This window comes from Schistocerca piceifrons, chromosome 1, assembly GCF_021461385.2.
Source record: "Schistocerca piceifrons isolate TAMUIC-IGC-003096 chromosome 1, iqSchPice1.1, whole genome shotgun sequence".
In the NCBI taxonomy this organism is placed as follows: domain Eukaryota; kingdom Metazoa; phylum Arthropoda; class Insecta; order Orthoptera; family Acrididae; genus Schistocerca; species Schistocerca piceifrons.
In genome coordinates this window covers 888,860,692-888,877,157 of record NC_060138.1, presented here as the reverse complement: position 1 = coordinate 888,877,157, position 16,466 = coordinate 888,860,692, and the positions used below count along the sequence as shown (strand labels likewise).

At 44.8% G+C, this 16,466-nt stretch overlaps 1 protein-coding gene across 1 annotated transcript in view; it reads left to right on the top strand.

Annotated features, from left to right (window-relative positions):
- LOC124776407 (pickpocket protein 28-like) overlaps nucleotides 1-16,466 on the top strand; it is a 175,007-nt gene that overhangs the window by 34,070 nt on the left and 124,471 nt on the right. Inside the window, exons 3-4 of the mRNA XM_047251394.1 lie at nucleotides 2,175-2,381; nucleotides 9,037-9,202. Of these exons, the coding sequence (XP_047107350.1) occupies nucleotides 2,175-2,381; nucleotides 9,037-9,202 (373 nt within the window). The remainder of the gene's footprint in view (nucleotides 1-2,174; nucleotides 2,382-9,036; nucleotides 9,203-16,466) is intronic.

The following is a 16,466-nucleotide window of genomic DNA, read 5'->3' as shown; positions in this document are numbered from 1 at the left end:
CTATCAAACCCTTATCGGAGTATCGTGTTCTCCGTCTAAGCTTCATCTGCGTCCTCTTCGCTTTCTATATGATTGCCTTCACAGTCATTTCCCTTGTGTAGCCCCCTTATCTCTTTCACAGCTGCTTCTCTGTTTTCTAAAGGCTTCTTTCATTTTCCCATAGGCGGCATCTATCTTCCCTCTTGTTATATATGCTTCTACATCCTTACATTTGTCCTTAACTAATTTCTACATCCAATCAATCTCCTTGTTAAATGTTTCTATTTGCTTTCGCCTGCTTCTTTTGCTTTAGTTTTATATTTTCTCCGTTCATAAGTTAAATTATATATCTCCTGTTATATCTAAAGGTTTCTACTAGGCCTTGTCTTTTTACCCACACAGTGCTCTTCTGCCTTGACTATTTCATCTCTCAAAGAAAACCATTCGTCTGCCGCTGCATTCCTTCCCCCTGTTTCAGTCAATTGTTGCCTAATGCTCCTTCTGAAACTCTTAAGCCTCTGGCTCTTTCAACTTATCCAGGTCCCATCTCCTTGATTTCTTACATTCCTGCAGTTTTTTCAGTTTTAATCTACAATTCATAACCAATAAACTGTGGTCAGTGTCGACATCTGTCCCTTGAAAGGTCTTACCGTTTTAAACAAGGTACCGGAATCCCGGTCTTACCATTAAATAATAAATCTGAAACCTTCCAGTGTCTATGTCTCTTCCACTTATACAACCTTCTTTCATGATTCTTAAAGCAAGTATTAGCCGCGATCAGAACGCGCTCTGTGCAAAATTCTAACAGACGGTTTCCTCTTTCATTCTTTCCTCCTAGGCAATATTCATCAAGTATTTTTCGTTGTCTTCTTTTTGCACTATCGAATTCCAGTCCCACATCACTATTAAATTTTCCTGCCTCTAAACAAAATGAATAATTTGTTTACCTCATCATACATTTTTTCAATCTCTTCATTACCTGGGGTGCTATTGGCATATAAACTTTTACTTCTGTGGTAGGTGTTTCGTTCGTGTCTATCTTGTCTACGACAATGCATTCATTGTGGTGTTCATAGTAGCTTATCCGCATTACTATTTTCTTATTCATTATTAGGCCTACTTCTGCATTACCCCTATTTGATTTTGTATTTATAAACCTGTGCTCACCTGGCCCAAAATCTTGTTCAAATGGTTCAAATGGCTCTGAGCACTATGGGACTTAACATCTGAGGTCATCAGTACCCTAGAACTTAGAACTACTTAAACTTAACTAACCTAAGGACATCACACACATCCATGCCCGAGGCAGGATTCAAACCTGCGACTGTAGCAGTCGCGCGGTTCCGGACTGAAGCTCCTAGAACCGCTCGGCCACCGCGGCCGGCCAAAATCTTGTTCCTCATGCCACTAATTCCCACTATATCTAACTTCAACCATCCATTTCCACTTTTTAATTTTCTAACCTACCTGCCTGATTAAGGGATTTAACGTTCCACGTTCCGGCTCGTAGGTTGCTGGTTTTGTTTTTCCTGATTACATCCTACTGTGTAGTCCCCATTTGCAGATCCGAATGAGGGACTATTTTACCTCTGGAATATTTTACCCAAGAGGGTGCTATAATCATTTAACCATAAAGTGGAGTTGCAAGCCCTCTGGGAAAATAATGGCTGTAGTTTCCCCTTGTTTTCAACTGTTCACAGTTCTGGCACAGCAAGGCCATGGTGGTTGATGTTGCTAGGGCAGATCAATCAGCCATCGAGACTACTGCCCCGGTAAGTGATGGAAAGACTACCGCCCCTCTTCAGGAGCCACACGTTGGTCTGATCTCTCAAGATACCCCTCTGTTGTGGTTGCATCTACGGTACGACTATCTATATTGTTGAGGCACGCAAGTCACCCTACCATGTAAGGTCCTTATGTAGTTCCTAAAAATAGGCCTTGTTCACATAAAGCCTTTAAATGAGTGACATTGATCGTTCCATAACAATAGTCAATGTACTAGCAAAGAAGGGAAAACAATCGGCTCGGAGCAGTTTAACTTCCACTAAATTGTACTGTGCCAGTAAGGGTAGGTATAACATTTAGCTTTTTTCGTTGCTATTTCCTGGGGCTACTTACGTTCTGCTGGCCGGATTCCACTGCAAGATCTGGAAACTGAGTGATTATAGAAACGTTATTTGTGATATCCCCGACAGGCTGCTGTGGGCAGTGGGAGTACTGGCAGGCCTGGTAGGAATGGTGCTGTTCATGCGCGAGGTGTGGCAGCAGGTGGCGGAGTCGCCCACCGTGGTGTCTGTCGCCTCCACCGAGCACTACCTGCTGGGCACCGACTTCCCCGCAGTCACCATTTGCAGTGTCAACAAGGTGCAGCGCTCCGCTGCCACCCGCTTCTACCACAAGTGGTGAGTGCTGGCAACTTCACCGACACACGTGAAGCTGTTGTGTAGATATTCTAGACGAAAATATTATTATGCTATCTAGGGGTGCCTTTTTGTTACTGCTCACACTCTAAATATTCGATTCCTGTTTCCTATTATTTTTATCATTGGCTATATACTTTGAATTAATACACCTAGATTACGTGTACCAAAATATTTATTTATATTTATTTGTAACTTCCCGACACACAGGTTTAATCTGTCAGGAATTTTCATATCAGCGCACACTCCGCTGAAGAGTGAAAATCTCATTCTTTTATTTATTTGTTCAACCAGATCTATTTAGGGCCATCAGACCCTCTCTTACACCAGACCAGGATTTCACAAATCTATTGCCTTTTATACATCATAGTTGTCTAAGAAATAATTGATTAACTGACCATTTTGGCTGATCAAATCAAACGCAGGGTACAATGTTTGTTCCCCACTGGTGATGCTGTATTCGAAGACGAAAGAGCCTCTGTTCACATACCTCGCTTCGTTTAGGACTGGTTTTTTTAACACCACGATGAATTTTCTCACGTCTCCTGACCATCATTGTCACCGTATCCGAGTATTATTGAGCCTTTACGATCTATTTACTATAGAAGATTGTTGATCCTCATCCACTTTTATGATCGTTACATGAACGTGCCACTGTTTCGCAGGAAGAATGGTATAAGATTCACTTGAAAACCATACAGGACATGTATGTACCACTGCGAGACGACTGGAAGCTGTTTTCAATGACAACGGTTTTCCTATTACGTATTGGGCATGGTAATGTGTTTAGTTTGTGGTGTTTCGATATTTTTGTCCATCCTCTTGTGGTAATACACTTCATCTACATCTACATTATACTCCGCAAGCCACCTAATGATGTGTGGCGGAGTGTACTTTCGGTACCACTATCTGATCCCTCCAACCCTGTTCCACTCGCGAATAGTGCGTGTGAAGAATGATGGTCGGTAAGCATCTGTATTTGCTCTAATTTCTCGAATTTTCTCCTCATGGTCAATACGCGAGATATATGTTGAGAGGAATAATACGTTGTCCGACTCCTGAAAAGTGCTGTCCCGAAATTTCAATACTAAATCTCTCCGCGATGCACAATACCTCTCCTGTAACGTCCGCCAGCAGAGTTTGTCTAGCATCTCCTTAACGCTCTCTCGCCAGCTAAACGATCCCGTGGTGAAACGCGCCGCTCTTCGTTGGATCTTCTCTATTTCCTCTATCAGCCCTACCTGATAGGGATCCCAGACAGATGAACAATACTCAAGAATCGGGCGATCAAGCGCCTTATAAGCCACTACTTTCGTGGATGGGTTACATTTCCTTAAGATTCGTTCGATGCATCTGAGTCTGGCGTCTGCTTTTCCCACTATCTGTTTTATGTGGTCGTTCCACTTAAGGTCGCTCTGGATAGTAACGCCTAAATATTTTAAGGCACACACTGCCTGCAGCTGTTTGTCATCAACAGTGTATCTGTACAGTAGTGGATTTCTTTCCCTATGTTGGTTGGTTGGTTGGTTGGTTTGGGGAAGGAGACCAGACAGCGTGGTCATCGGTCTCATCGGATTAGGGAAGGATGGGGAAGGAAGTCGGCCGTGCCCTTTCAGAGGAACCATCCCGGCATTTGCCTGGAGTGATTTAGGGAAATCACGGAAAACCTAAATCAGGATGGCCGGACGCGGGATTGAACCGTCGTCCTCCCGAATGCGAGTCCAGTGTCTAACCACTGCGCCACCTCGTTCGGTTTTCCCTATGTATGCGCAATATGCTACATTGATTTACGTACAGGGTCAACTACCAGACCCTGCCCCATTCATCAATTGTCTGTAAGGCGTTCTGCAAATTATTGCTATCTTCTGGCGTTGCTACTTTGGTATAGACAACTGCATCATCTGCGAATAGCCTTAAAAAGCATGTATATATTGTAAAGAGCAACGGTCTTATCACACTTCCCTGTGGTACTCCGGATATTACCTTTACATCTGTCGATTTTGTTCCGTTAAGAGCGACGTGTTGAGTTCCGTCTGCAAGAAAGTCTTGAATCCAATCGCAAGTCTGCTCCGATACTCCGTAAGCTCGTATTTTTTTCATTAAACGGCAATGTGGGACGGTGTCAAATGCCTTACTGAAATCAAGGAACACGACATCAGCCTGAGCGCCGTTGTGCAGTGCGCTGTGGATCTCATGGAAGAACAGAGTGAGCTGAGTTTCGCAGGATCTCTTTTTGCGGAATCCATGTTGATTTTTATAGAGGAGATGTTCATTTTCCAAAAACGTCATAATTCTTCAGCATAAAACATGCTCCATAAATCTACAATAGATTGACGTCAGTGATATAGATCTATAATTCTGTGGATCTGTCTTACGGGCTTTCTTAAAAACGGGAATGACCTGCGCTTTTTTTCCAGTCGTTAGGTACCTTTCGTTGCTCATGCGATCTACGATAAATTACTGCTAGAAGGGGAGCAAGTTCTTTCGCACAATCTTTATAGAATCTTATAGGTATCTCATCTGATCCTGACGTCTTCCCATTACTAAGCGATTGTAGCTGCTTTTCAGTTCCGCGATAGTTTACCTCAATATCTGCCAATTCGACGTTCGTACGACGGTTAGGGACAGTGTTACGATCTTCGCGGTGAAGCAACTTCGGAAGACCGGCTTCAGTATTTCGGACTTCTCTCTGTTCTCTTCCGTTTCGGAGCCGGTGTGGTCGCTGCGAGAATGAATAGATGATTTTGACTCACTGATTTTACATACGACCAAAATGTCTTAGGGTTTTTCTCAGGTCTGTTGACAACGTCTTACTTTCAAAATCATTGAACGCTTTTCTCAATGCACTCCTTATACTCATTTTCGCTTCGTTCAGCTTTTGTTTGTCAGACAGGTTTTTACTTCTCATGAATCTGAGATGAAGTGCTCTTTGTTTACGTAGCGTTTTTCTAACGTGGCTATTAAATCATGGTGGATCTTCCCCGTCCCATAAAACCTTACTCGGAACACTCTTGTCTAGGGCATATTGAACGATGCCTTTGAATTTTTTTCCATTTGTTCTCCACATCTTCGTCCCTATCAACGAATATTTGATGCTGATTGCTGAGATATTCTGAAATTTGTATCCCGCCACCCTTGCTGAGCAAGTACTGTATATCTTCCTGCCTTCCTCATAGGACCCGTCGTCATAGATGCTGTCACAGCCTTATGATCACTGATACCTTCTACATCTACATACAAACTCCGCAATCCACCATACGATGCGTGGCGGAGGGTACCTCGTACCACAACTAGCATCTTCTCTCCATGTTTCACTCCCAAACAGAACGAGGGAAAAATGACTGCCTATATGCCGCTGTACGAGCCCTAATCTCTCTTACCTTTGTGGTCTTTCCGCGAAATGTTAAGTTGGCGGCAGTAAAATTGTACTGCAGTCAGCCTCAAATGTTGGTTCTCTAAATTTCCTCAGTAGCGATTCACGAAAAGAACGCCTCCTTTCTTCCAGAGACTCCCACCTTAGTTCCTGAAGCATTTCCGTAACACTTGCATGATGATCAAACCCAGGGGTGAATCTGAACTAGGGGGGGGGGGGGGGGGGCGGACGGGGGAGCAGGTCATACTATTCTCAGGAAACAAGGACTCGAGACAACATACAGCACTTCGTATTAAATAAAACAGTAAACTAGTGAAAAACTGCTTTTAATAAACATTTTAAATACAAGAATGCACTTGTACAATCCAATATACCTTCCTCTACAGTAGGTGATTTGGTATGTTCAGGTCTGTTTGTTGCCAGGAGGTATAAGACGTTACCCTCAAAAGTTGGTTCTCTAACTATGTGCTCAAGGTAATTTTCGGACAAGACGTCCAGAACAATGCCAGACAAATTGTGGTGTCACCGCCAGACACCACACTTGCTAGGTGGTAGTCTTTAAATCGGCCGCGGTCCGGTAGTATACGTCGGACCCGCGTGTCGCCACTATCAGTGATTGCAGACCGAGCGCCGCCACACGGCAGGTCTAGAGAGACTTCCTAGCACTCGCCCCAGTGGTACAGCCGACTTTGCTAGCGATGGTTCACTGACAACTTACGCTCTCATTTGTCGAGACGATAGTTAGCATAGCCTTCAGCTACGTCATTTGCTACGACCTAGCAAGGCGCCTTTATCATTTGCTATTTATCTTGTGATGCATGTACCGTCAGACCGATGTTCACCAATTATGGATTAAAGTTAAGTATTCCAGAAGGTACGTACCTTTTTTGCTAGTCTCTATTCCTCTAACTGTTCCAGACCTCACGCCAGCCTGCGTGCGCTTAAACGCGTGCCTTTCGGCTACCTCCTAGTGGCTTGGCTGTCTTTCCAAGTCACAACACAAATCCCTGTAGACGAATCGTCTTTGATTCCAAGGGAGGGGTTCTCTAACCAATAAAAGCCCCATGTACACACCACACGTACTCCGCTATCCTAGTTGGCGTTTCCAGCGTGTAGAGCGCGCCTGACCTATTGAGGGGAATCCTACAATACCAGATAGCGTAGATCGATAAATTTGCATACGATTCCGTCGCAGAGACGTCTGAGCCCTTTGTTTAGACCTTCCACTCTGCGCCAAACCAGAGAACAGCGATCAACCCTGGATACGATGCTACAAATAGACAGCCTGCACCCCGCGTGGGTTGCTAGTTGCCTTCACGAAATCAGCCAGCAGCCGAAATGAGCTGAGGATGGCCTCACAACCCAAGCGGCAGGCGTCGTTCGTGCCGACATGTGCCATGCATGCAGCCGGTTGCATCCAGTGCGCTCGATAGCCGCCTGCAGGGCCTCCACGTCATGGATGAGACCTCCCGGCAAACATACCGAATGCACACTGTATAATTCTTTCCCGAATTTCTTGCTATCTCCCTGAGGGGCTCCATCGCCCGCTTAGCATTGGAGCTCCCAATGACAAGCATACCCATCTTGTGTACTTGTCCGGACTAGGCAGGAAAATCGACCACTGTCCCAACAGGAGAGGCACCTCGTACTGGCTCAGAGTTATCATCAACACTGGATAGCACCTCGTACCTGTGGCTAAGACTTAGGGAGCCAGCCACAGGGCCAGCTCCCTCTTTCGCCTTCCGCCCAGTGACACGGCAACCCACCACTGTCTGCCACCCACGCTGGTGTGAGGATGGACCGTTCAGATGTTGTGTATCTGAAGCCGTAGCGACGTCCTGGTGATCACCGGTTCCAGTGGGACCAAAGATGTCGCAGGTCTCGTCACTATAGCGCCGACGTCACTGCAACTTTGAGCGTTAGCTAGAATCTTGTCGACTACAGCCAACGCAGCTTCCAGCTGTTCACGGACAGCAGCCAACCCTCCTTGTGTCCGCTCACAACAAGCACAGTCCCTAGCCATATCGCACTGTGTATAAAATAGATATAAGGTCTCAACAGGCGCTACTGAGTTTGAAATGTACGCAATATATACCAAAGGAGAATAAAGTAACACTAAAAGCTGCTGTGCAGATTTTTCACTGTTCTCTAAGACCGCACGCTATTAAACATAAATTAATTTCTCTACCGAAGTTGATGTATTTACAGGTACCTGTTATTAGAATTACTGCACGAGATAAATATTCAAACTAGAATGCCCTACCCTGTAAGCTGTCTACTAGCACAACATTAAAACTTAATGGCTTGACCTTGACGGAGTTTTTGGCGACGGGAAAAGTTACACAAGGAAGCCGCCCTACATAAGAATATTCACAAGGCTTACGCAAAAACAAAAACTACGATTAACTTGTAAGTAGGTTGTTTAGGTTTTTATATTGGTAACGCCACGTAGCGCTCTGTATGAAAAATGACTGGCTGTGCTGTGTGCAGTCTGTGGCTAGTTTGCATTATTGTCTGCCATTGTAGTGTTGGGCAGCTGGATGTGAACAGCGCGTAGCGCTGCGCAGTTGGAGGTGAGCCGCCAGCAGTGGTGGATGTGGGGAGAGAGATGGCGGAGTTTTGAAATTTGTAAGACTGGATGTCATGAACTGCTATATATATTATGACTATTAATGTAAATACATTGTTTGTTCTCTATAAAAATCTTTCATTCGCAAACTATGCCTATCAGTAGTTAGTGCCTTCCGTAGTTTGAATCTTTTATTTAGCTGGCAGTAGTGGCGCTCGCTGTATTGCAGTAGTTCGAGTAACGAAGATTTTTGTGAGGTAAGTGATTTGTGAAAGGTATAGGTTAATGTTAGTCAGGACCATTCTTTTGTAGGGATTATTGAAAGTCAGATTGCATTGCGCTAAAAAATATTCTGTGTCAGTTTAAGGACAGTCATGTATAATTGTTCAAAGGGGACGTTTCAAACTTTCTAACCACAGTTTACACAGTCAAATACACACATATAGTTAATTTCTTTGCAAAAGTACGTGAAAAAAAAGACTAAATTAATTTATTGTTTATCAGACAAGTGCTGCTGGTGCTGCTGCTGCTGCGCCTCCTCTCGGCTCGGCGTCTGCCGCTGCTTCATGCCAGTTTGGACTTTTTGGCCTGCCGCCATATTGCAGTATTAGTGCCAGCAGCTTAATTAGCTGATATGCAGCTGCAGTGAGACGGGCAGCAGCTCAGAGGGTGGTGGTGTGCGGCCTGTGTGGCAGGGGCCTGCAGGCGGTGCTCAGCGCCGGCGACTTCGAGGCGTTCGTCCGCCAGCTGGCCGGCCTGACGCAGCCGGAGCGCTTCCGAGGCGCCCTGCCGCACCGCCTCGCCGACATGACCGCCTTCCTCGCCGCGCGAAACCTCTCGCTGCGAGACGTCATGTTGCAGGTGCGTGCAGCAAACGTTGCGTAGCTCTATCACCAGTCTCTGAGCGAGTCAATAACGTGTTGGTCCGCCTCAGACCCTGATGCAAGCAGTTATTCTGCTTGGCACTGATTGGCAGAGTTGTTGTATGTTCTCCTGGAGTATCTCGTGTCAAACCCTGTCGAATTGGCGCGTTAGATCGTCAAAATCCCGCATTTGTTGGAGGGTCCTGCCCATAACGCTCCAAACGTTGTCAGTTGGGTACAGATCCGGCGACCTTGCTGGCCAAGGTAGGGCTTGACAAGCACGAAGACGAGCAGTAGAAACTCTTGCCGTATGCGATCGGGCATTACATTGCCGAAACCTAAGTCCAAGATAGCCTTCCGTGAAGAGCAAGAGAAGTAGAACGTCGTCGACGTACGATGGGCGACAATCTAACCGCTCTCCGCGACGTCTTCAGACACATCTTCGGCTTGGAACCCAACTGACTGGAATAAACTGTCATCAGTATAGAGTTCCGCTTCAAACTGAGCTCCAATGACCTGCGAAGACGTGTGTAGAGGCTGAGGCGGAATACCAACTTGACTGTTTTCCGCCGTATCGACCGACAGCCGGAGTGATGGTACGGGGTGCCATTTCTTTTCTTAGCAGTCATCCGCGGCACCGTTACCGGACGGTGGTTCGTCGACGATATTCTACGCCTCGCTTTGTTGACACTCCTCGCGAGCCACCCTGGGCTTACATCTCAGCAAGATAATGCCCACCCACACACTGCGAGAGTTTTGCACTGCTTGTCTTCGTGACTGTGAAGTCCTATCTTGTCCAGCAAGGTCGCCGGATCTGTCCCCAACGAGAATATTCGAAATATTACGAGCAGGATCCTTCAATCGTCTCGGGATTTTGCCGTTATAAGAGGCCAGTTGGACAGAACCTGGCGTGATATTCCTCAGGAGGATATTCAGCAGCTCTATCAATCAATAGCAGCTTTCATAAGCGCCAGAAGTGGACCAAAGCGTTGTTCACATAGTTAACCCGTGAAGCGCTTTTTTTTGAATAAATCATCCAATTCTTCTGAAACAGAAATCATTTGCTTCTCTGTACACGTACATCACATCTACCGATTTCCGTCCCATTCGGATAATTCCTTCGTGTTGCGTCGTTTTCTTATTCTTAGGGTGTAATCAAAATTTAAAAAAAAACATTGTAATACACAGATGATCAAAGCCAACTGAATCGCCACAAAACAAATCAAAACTTCCATCGCTTGACATTAAACGTGTTACAACAGATGATTACAATTGAAGATAAATCAGTATCCACACTATTTGATAACAAGTAATCGGACACCTATTGGTGGACATAAATATGGGGTGTGTCCACCCTACGCCTTTATGAAGTCTTGACTTCCATTGAGGACACTTTCACTGGGGTGTCTGAATGCCTGTCGAAGAACGGCAGACCATGCTTCCTCAAGAGCCGAAACCACAGAAGGTAACGATGTTGTATGCTGGGGTCTGTGGCGAAGGCGACGTTGTAACTCATCCCAAAGGTAGATTCAAGTCGGGACTCTAAGTATGCCAGCAATATTACTGACAAACCATTGACTCACTGATACTGCTTTACGACAGAGTGTATTGTAATCCTCATACAAACAACCACCTTCCTCAGCTGTATGCAGTAAACAATGTTATAGCACGTCTTATTATCCTTCCGGAAGTATGGATTCCTTAATCGCAATAAAGGGTCAACACCCTGATCACAGAAAATATCTACATACCGTAACATTCACTGTTGGCGCTACACAAGAGGGCAGATAACGTTCTCCAGACATTCGCCAAACTCAACCCGTCCATCGTATTGCCATACTATATTCGTCTTGTGAATATATCTATATTCATACTGATTCGTCGCTTCAGATGAAATGCGTTTCCAGTCACCCACTGTTCAGCTGCGTCGTTCTTTACATCACCTCAAGCGTCGCTTGGCGTTGACTACAAAAATGAATGGCTTATAATGACCTACTCGAAAACTTTACCCTATTCTATTAACTCCCTACGCACAGTCATGGTGCTAGCAGGACGATCGGTAACACACTGAAACAGTGACTGACGCCCGAACAACAGGGAACTGACATGCATTGAGACTAGAAAATAGTGCATTGATAATGGCTAGGCACTTGCCGAAATCTGGATTTGCCAAACAAACCTGCAAAAAAAGGACGACTGACTGCTGCGCTCTACAATTTATAAATCATATCACAGTCGCTGAGTGCACCCACGTTCCTAACGGAAGGTAACCTGACACTAAAACTCACAAGTGATTCTTCCCACTGATTTCATGCAAATTTTTCCAGTCATCATCTGCGATGTTAAACGGTTCCTGTCCGTTTCCACTTCATAATTACGCGATCAAAAGTCGATTTGGTTATCTTTAGAAGGTATTTGAAAGGTCCCTGAACGATTTGTTACTCCAGTCACATCCGAAGACTGATCCACGTTCGGATGAATGAGCTACACCGACGAATCCATTCAACTGTTATTGCTTCTCTACTGCCTAGACAATACTCACCATTTCCTTTTATATTGGAGGTCCGCCACTCGTGACATCTAGTCGTCAATTCCTCGTTACATAACGGTGTTCGTGTGTTCGTATACGTTTGATCAGATAGTGTACATTTGTACACAGAAATCGCTGAATTGTATTTTAGGAAAGTGCACAGTGTACTAAAATCATTCTTTCCTCCCCCAAAAATTAGAGACTGATGCTCTGAATGTAGTAAGGCATAACATGCAGTTATACCAGCAGCTCCGACACAGCACGTAACTGCTATGTCGACGTTTTCCCGCACTGTTACTCCACGCAGCTACCTTCCAACTACAGTTAGATGTAGCATGTCGGGTAGCAACTGACGAAACTGCGCTTCTAGGCACATCAGTTTCAGGCTTTATATTGTTCACTGTCCAAAAGACAGATTTTAAGGGTAAATGAGGACTACACTGCGCTGTTTGCACGTGGCATCAATAGCGTGATACTTCATTGGTGCCAACAAACTGCCTGCGACGAGGTCCGCTAGTTACCTTAACGCTGTTAACATCCAGACACTCGTCTTCACAAGAACAAATATGCCTAGAGGTCGCAGTTTCCACTATGGGAGTCCTCCATGTCCCTTGCTTGTTATTGTCTTCTTGACTGAACAGGGGAATTTTGTTAAACTTCAGTATGCGCCGATATAGTAATAAGTCTGATGCAAAATTCATTAACATTTGTAAATTCTGAAGGATTAGTCTCTTGAGCTTATCGCTAACCAGAATTAAAATATTTCTAGTTATCATCCATTTCTAAATCCAAATCTCCGCACTTCGACTATCGCTTCATTGGGGTGTATTTACTCTTCCACACGTCGTGTCTAAGTGACAAGGCAACGCAAAAACATTAAGCGTCGTCTTGCCGACTCAAAACGAGATGCGCCCTCTGGTACATCCTCTCCGCTTTTGTGGGAGTCCCATGTCTCTAATTGTGTGGTATCAGACGCTACGTGGTCCATAAGAGGACGGTAGGAATAGTTTTCTCGATTCCGCTCGGTAGATCTTACCCCGCGATCCACAGAATACTTGTTTTCGTAGCAAACTTCATCTTCTGTTCAGCAAATTCCATTGTGAACAATGAGCAAAACAAAGATACCATTGTGTTTCGTTTTTTACGTGAGAGCATTCATGGGAGAGGCCATATTTGCTCCAACTGAATTTCGATCGATTATTCCTATTACTATGTATTGCGTTTACTGAATGAAAATGTGGAACTTTATCACAAGTATTAATTACTGAAAAAATACCATCAGTCTGACCGTGGTTGCCTACATACTCTCCGATATTGTGAATAAGATGGGATGAAATCTGCATAATCACAGTTTGCGCCTCATAATTGCAAGACGAACGGCAGCAACAGCCGTCTGCAATTTTGTGCATTTATCCTGTGTCTTCTTCAGATGTTAGAAGGACTTGAGGCTTCTTACACAGTAGAACTACATTATTGAAGAAAAGTGTTTTAGTAACAAACAACTTAAGTTGTATGAACAACTTAACTTGGAACGATCACATAGATAATGTTGTGGGGAAGGCGAAACAAAGACTACGTTTTATTGGCAGAGCACTTAGAAGATGCAACAGGTTTACTAAAGAGCGTGCCTACACTAGGCTTGTTCGTCCACTGCTGGAGTTATTTCTGTGCTGCATGGGGTGCTTACGAGGTAGGATTGACGGAGAACATTGAATAAGTTCGAAGGAGGGCAGCTCGTTTTGTATTATTGCGAAATAGGGGAACGTTAATCACGGATACGATAAGCGAGTGGGGTTGGCTGTCATAGGCATTTTCGTTGCGGCGAGATATTTTCACGAAATTTCGAACACCATCACTCTGCTCTGAATGTGAAAATGTTTTTTTGCCACCATCCTGCAAAAGGAGAAAAGATCGCCACAATAAAATAACAGCTCGTACAGGTAGATTAAAGGGTTCATTTTTCCCACACGCTATTAGTGGAACGGATGAAAACTAGTCTGAAGGTGGTTCGAAGAACTCTCTGCCAGGCATTCCAGAGTAGTCATGTAGACGTAGATATGCATGTAGACGGTGGATGAACAGAATCACGAGTAACACGAAGACCATTTCGAGTCTGTTTACGTCATAAAATCGCAGTGCCGCTTAATATGCCTCGTGGAAATATCCATCAAATGAGATGGTTTTCGTAAATTATTTAAGGTGAATTCTGGTTTGATCATTCCAAAACTGACATAATTTTCTTTCCTAAGGATGGTTGGATGGTTGGTTTGGGGGAGGGGACCAAACAACGAGGTCATCGGTTCCATAGGATTAGGGAAGGATGATGAAGAAAATCGACCGTGCCCTTTTGAAAGGAACCAACCCAGCATTTGCCTGAACCGATTTGGGGAAATCACGGTAAACCTAAATCAGGATGGCCGGACGCAGGTTTGAACTGTCGCCTTCCGAATGCGAGTCCAGTGTGCTAACCACAGCGCCTCATTGCTCGGTATTTTTTACGCATCTTTGTGAATTCCAAGCTGGTGCTCTCATGATTTCTGAACATCGGGACACAGAATACTAAATTCTCTTCGATTATTCCCTGTGAATGCATTTCGTTTTGTCTACATTTCATTGGCAGTGATTTCTGAAGAACACAGACTGTCGTGTTATGCGGTGACTGTAACGAAAAATTTTCAGTCGACATACCGCCAGGCATTCGAGGCATAAAGCAAGGCATGACTTACTGGGCTCTTAACCCCTTAACTAAGTACGGGGTTCTTTTCCACATTGTGCTCCATGTGGCACATACACTGAGATGGCGAAAGTCATGGGATACCTTCTGAAATCGCGTCGGACCTCCTTCGGCGTAGTGCAGCAATGGACTCAAAAAGTCGTTGGAAGCCCCTGCAGAAATTCTGAGCCTTGCTGACTCTATAGTCGTCCATAACTGCGAAGGTGCAGGATTTTACGCACGAACTGGCCTCTCGATTTTGTCCATTAAATGTTCCATTGGACTTTTTGTTGTGCGGTCTGTGTGGCCAAAGCAATCGCTCAAACTGTCCAGAATATAATTCAGCCGGCCGGAGTGGCCGTGCGGTTCTAGGCGCTACAGTCTGGAACCGAGCGACCGCTACGGTCGCAGGTTCGAATCCTGCCTCGGGCATTGATGTGTGTGATGTCCTTAGGTTAGTTAGGTTTAATTAGTTCTAAGTTCTAGGCGACTGATGAGCTCAGATGTTAAGTCCCATAGTGCTCAGAGCTTGGGTTGGGTTGGGGTTGGGATACTGCCTGATGGCCGAAGACTTCTGGCATAGAAAGTGACCTTCATTTTGCCAACGGCCTTGCCAAAGAGGGCGGAGGTGGGGTTGGGTTGGGTTGGGGTGGGGTCGGGATACTGCCCCTAAAGACGGAAGAATCCGCAATGATCAACGGCATGAAGATGAAGAAGACAGTGGCAACCTCTGCATTAAATACACATAGCGTGTATCCACAGGACATGTGGCCTGAATTGAAAAAGTGTCATGATGATTGGGAAAAGGTTCCGGAATAGTCTCTCATTCGGGGGCCGTGATGTTAGAAGCTTAATCGTGGTAGGGAAGCTAGAAAATCTGAAAAGGGGAAATGCAAAGGCTCAATCTAGATATAGTAGGGATGGTGAAATGGAAAGAAGACAAGGATTTATGGTCAGATGAGCGTAGGGTAATATGAACAACAGCAGAAAATGGTATAGCGGGAGTATGACTCGTTACGAATAGGAAGGTACGGCAGAGAATGTGTTATTATGAACATCCAGTGATAGGGCTGTTCTTACCAGAATGACAGCAAACCAACACGACAACAACATTTCAGGTATACATTCCGACGTCGCAAGCTGAAGATGAATAGATAGAGAAAGTATATGACGCTGTTGAAAGGGTGATACAGTGCGTGAACTGGGATGAAAATCTAATAGGCATTGGGGACTGGAACGCAGTTCTATGGGAAGGAATAGAAGAAATGGTTACGGGGAATTATGGGCTTGTGACATGGAATGAGAGAGGAGAAGGAGTTCTGTAGTAAATTTCAGCCGGTAATCGTGAATAAATGGTTCAAATGGCTCTAAACACTATGGAACTAACATCTGAGGTCATCAGTCCCCTAGACTTAGAACTACGTAAACCTAACTAACCTAAGGACATCACACACATCCATGCCCGAGGCAGGATTCGAACCTGCGACCGTAGCAGCAGCGCGGTTCCGGACTGAAGAATAGCGAATACTCTGTTCAAGAATAATAAGAGGAGGAGGTATACTTGGAGAAGGCCAGGTGATACAGGAAGATTTCAGTTAGATTACATCATGGTCAGACGGAGATTCCGAAATCAGATGCTGGATTGTAAGGCGTACCGAGAGACAGATATGGACTCACATCACAATGTAGCAGTGATGAAGAGTACCCTGAAGTTTAAGAGATAAGTCAGGAAGAATCAGTACGCAAAGAAGTGGGACGCAGAAGTTCTAAGGACTGACGACGTGCGCTTGAAATTCTCTAAGGCTATAGATACAGCAATAAAGAATAGTCCAATAATGAGTACAGTTGAAGAGGAATGGATATCTCCAAAAAGATCAAACACAGAGCCGCAAAGCAAAACGTAGTTACACAGAAGGTGACTGCAAAGAAAGCATGGGTAACACAAGAAATACTTCAGCTAATCGAGGAAAGATGGAAGTACAAAAATGTTCAGAGAAATTCAGGAATACAGAAATACAA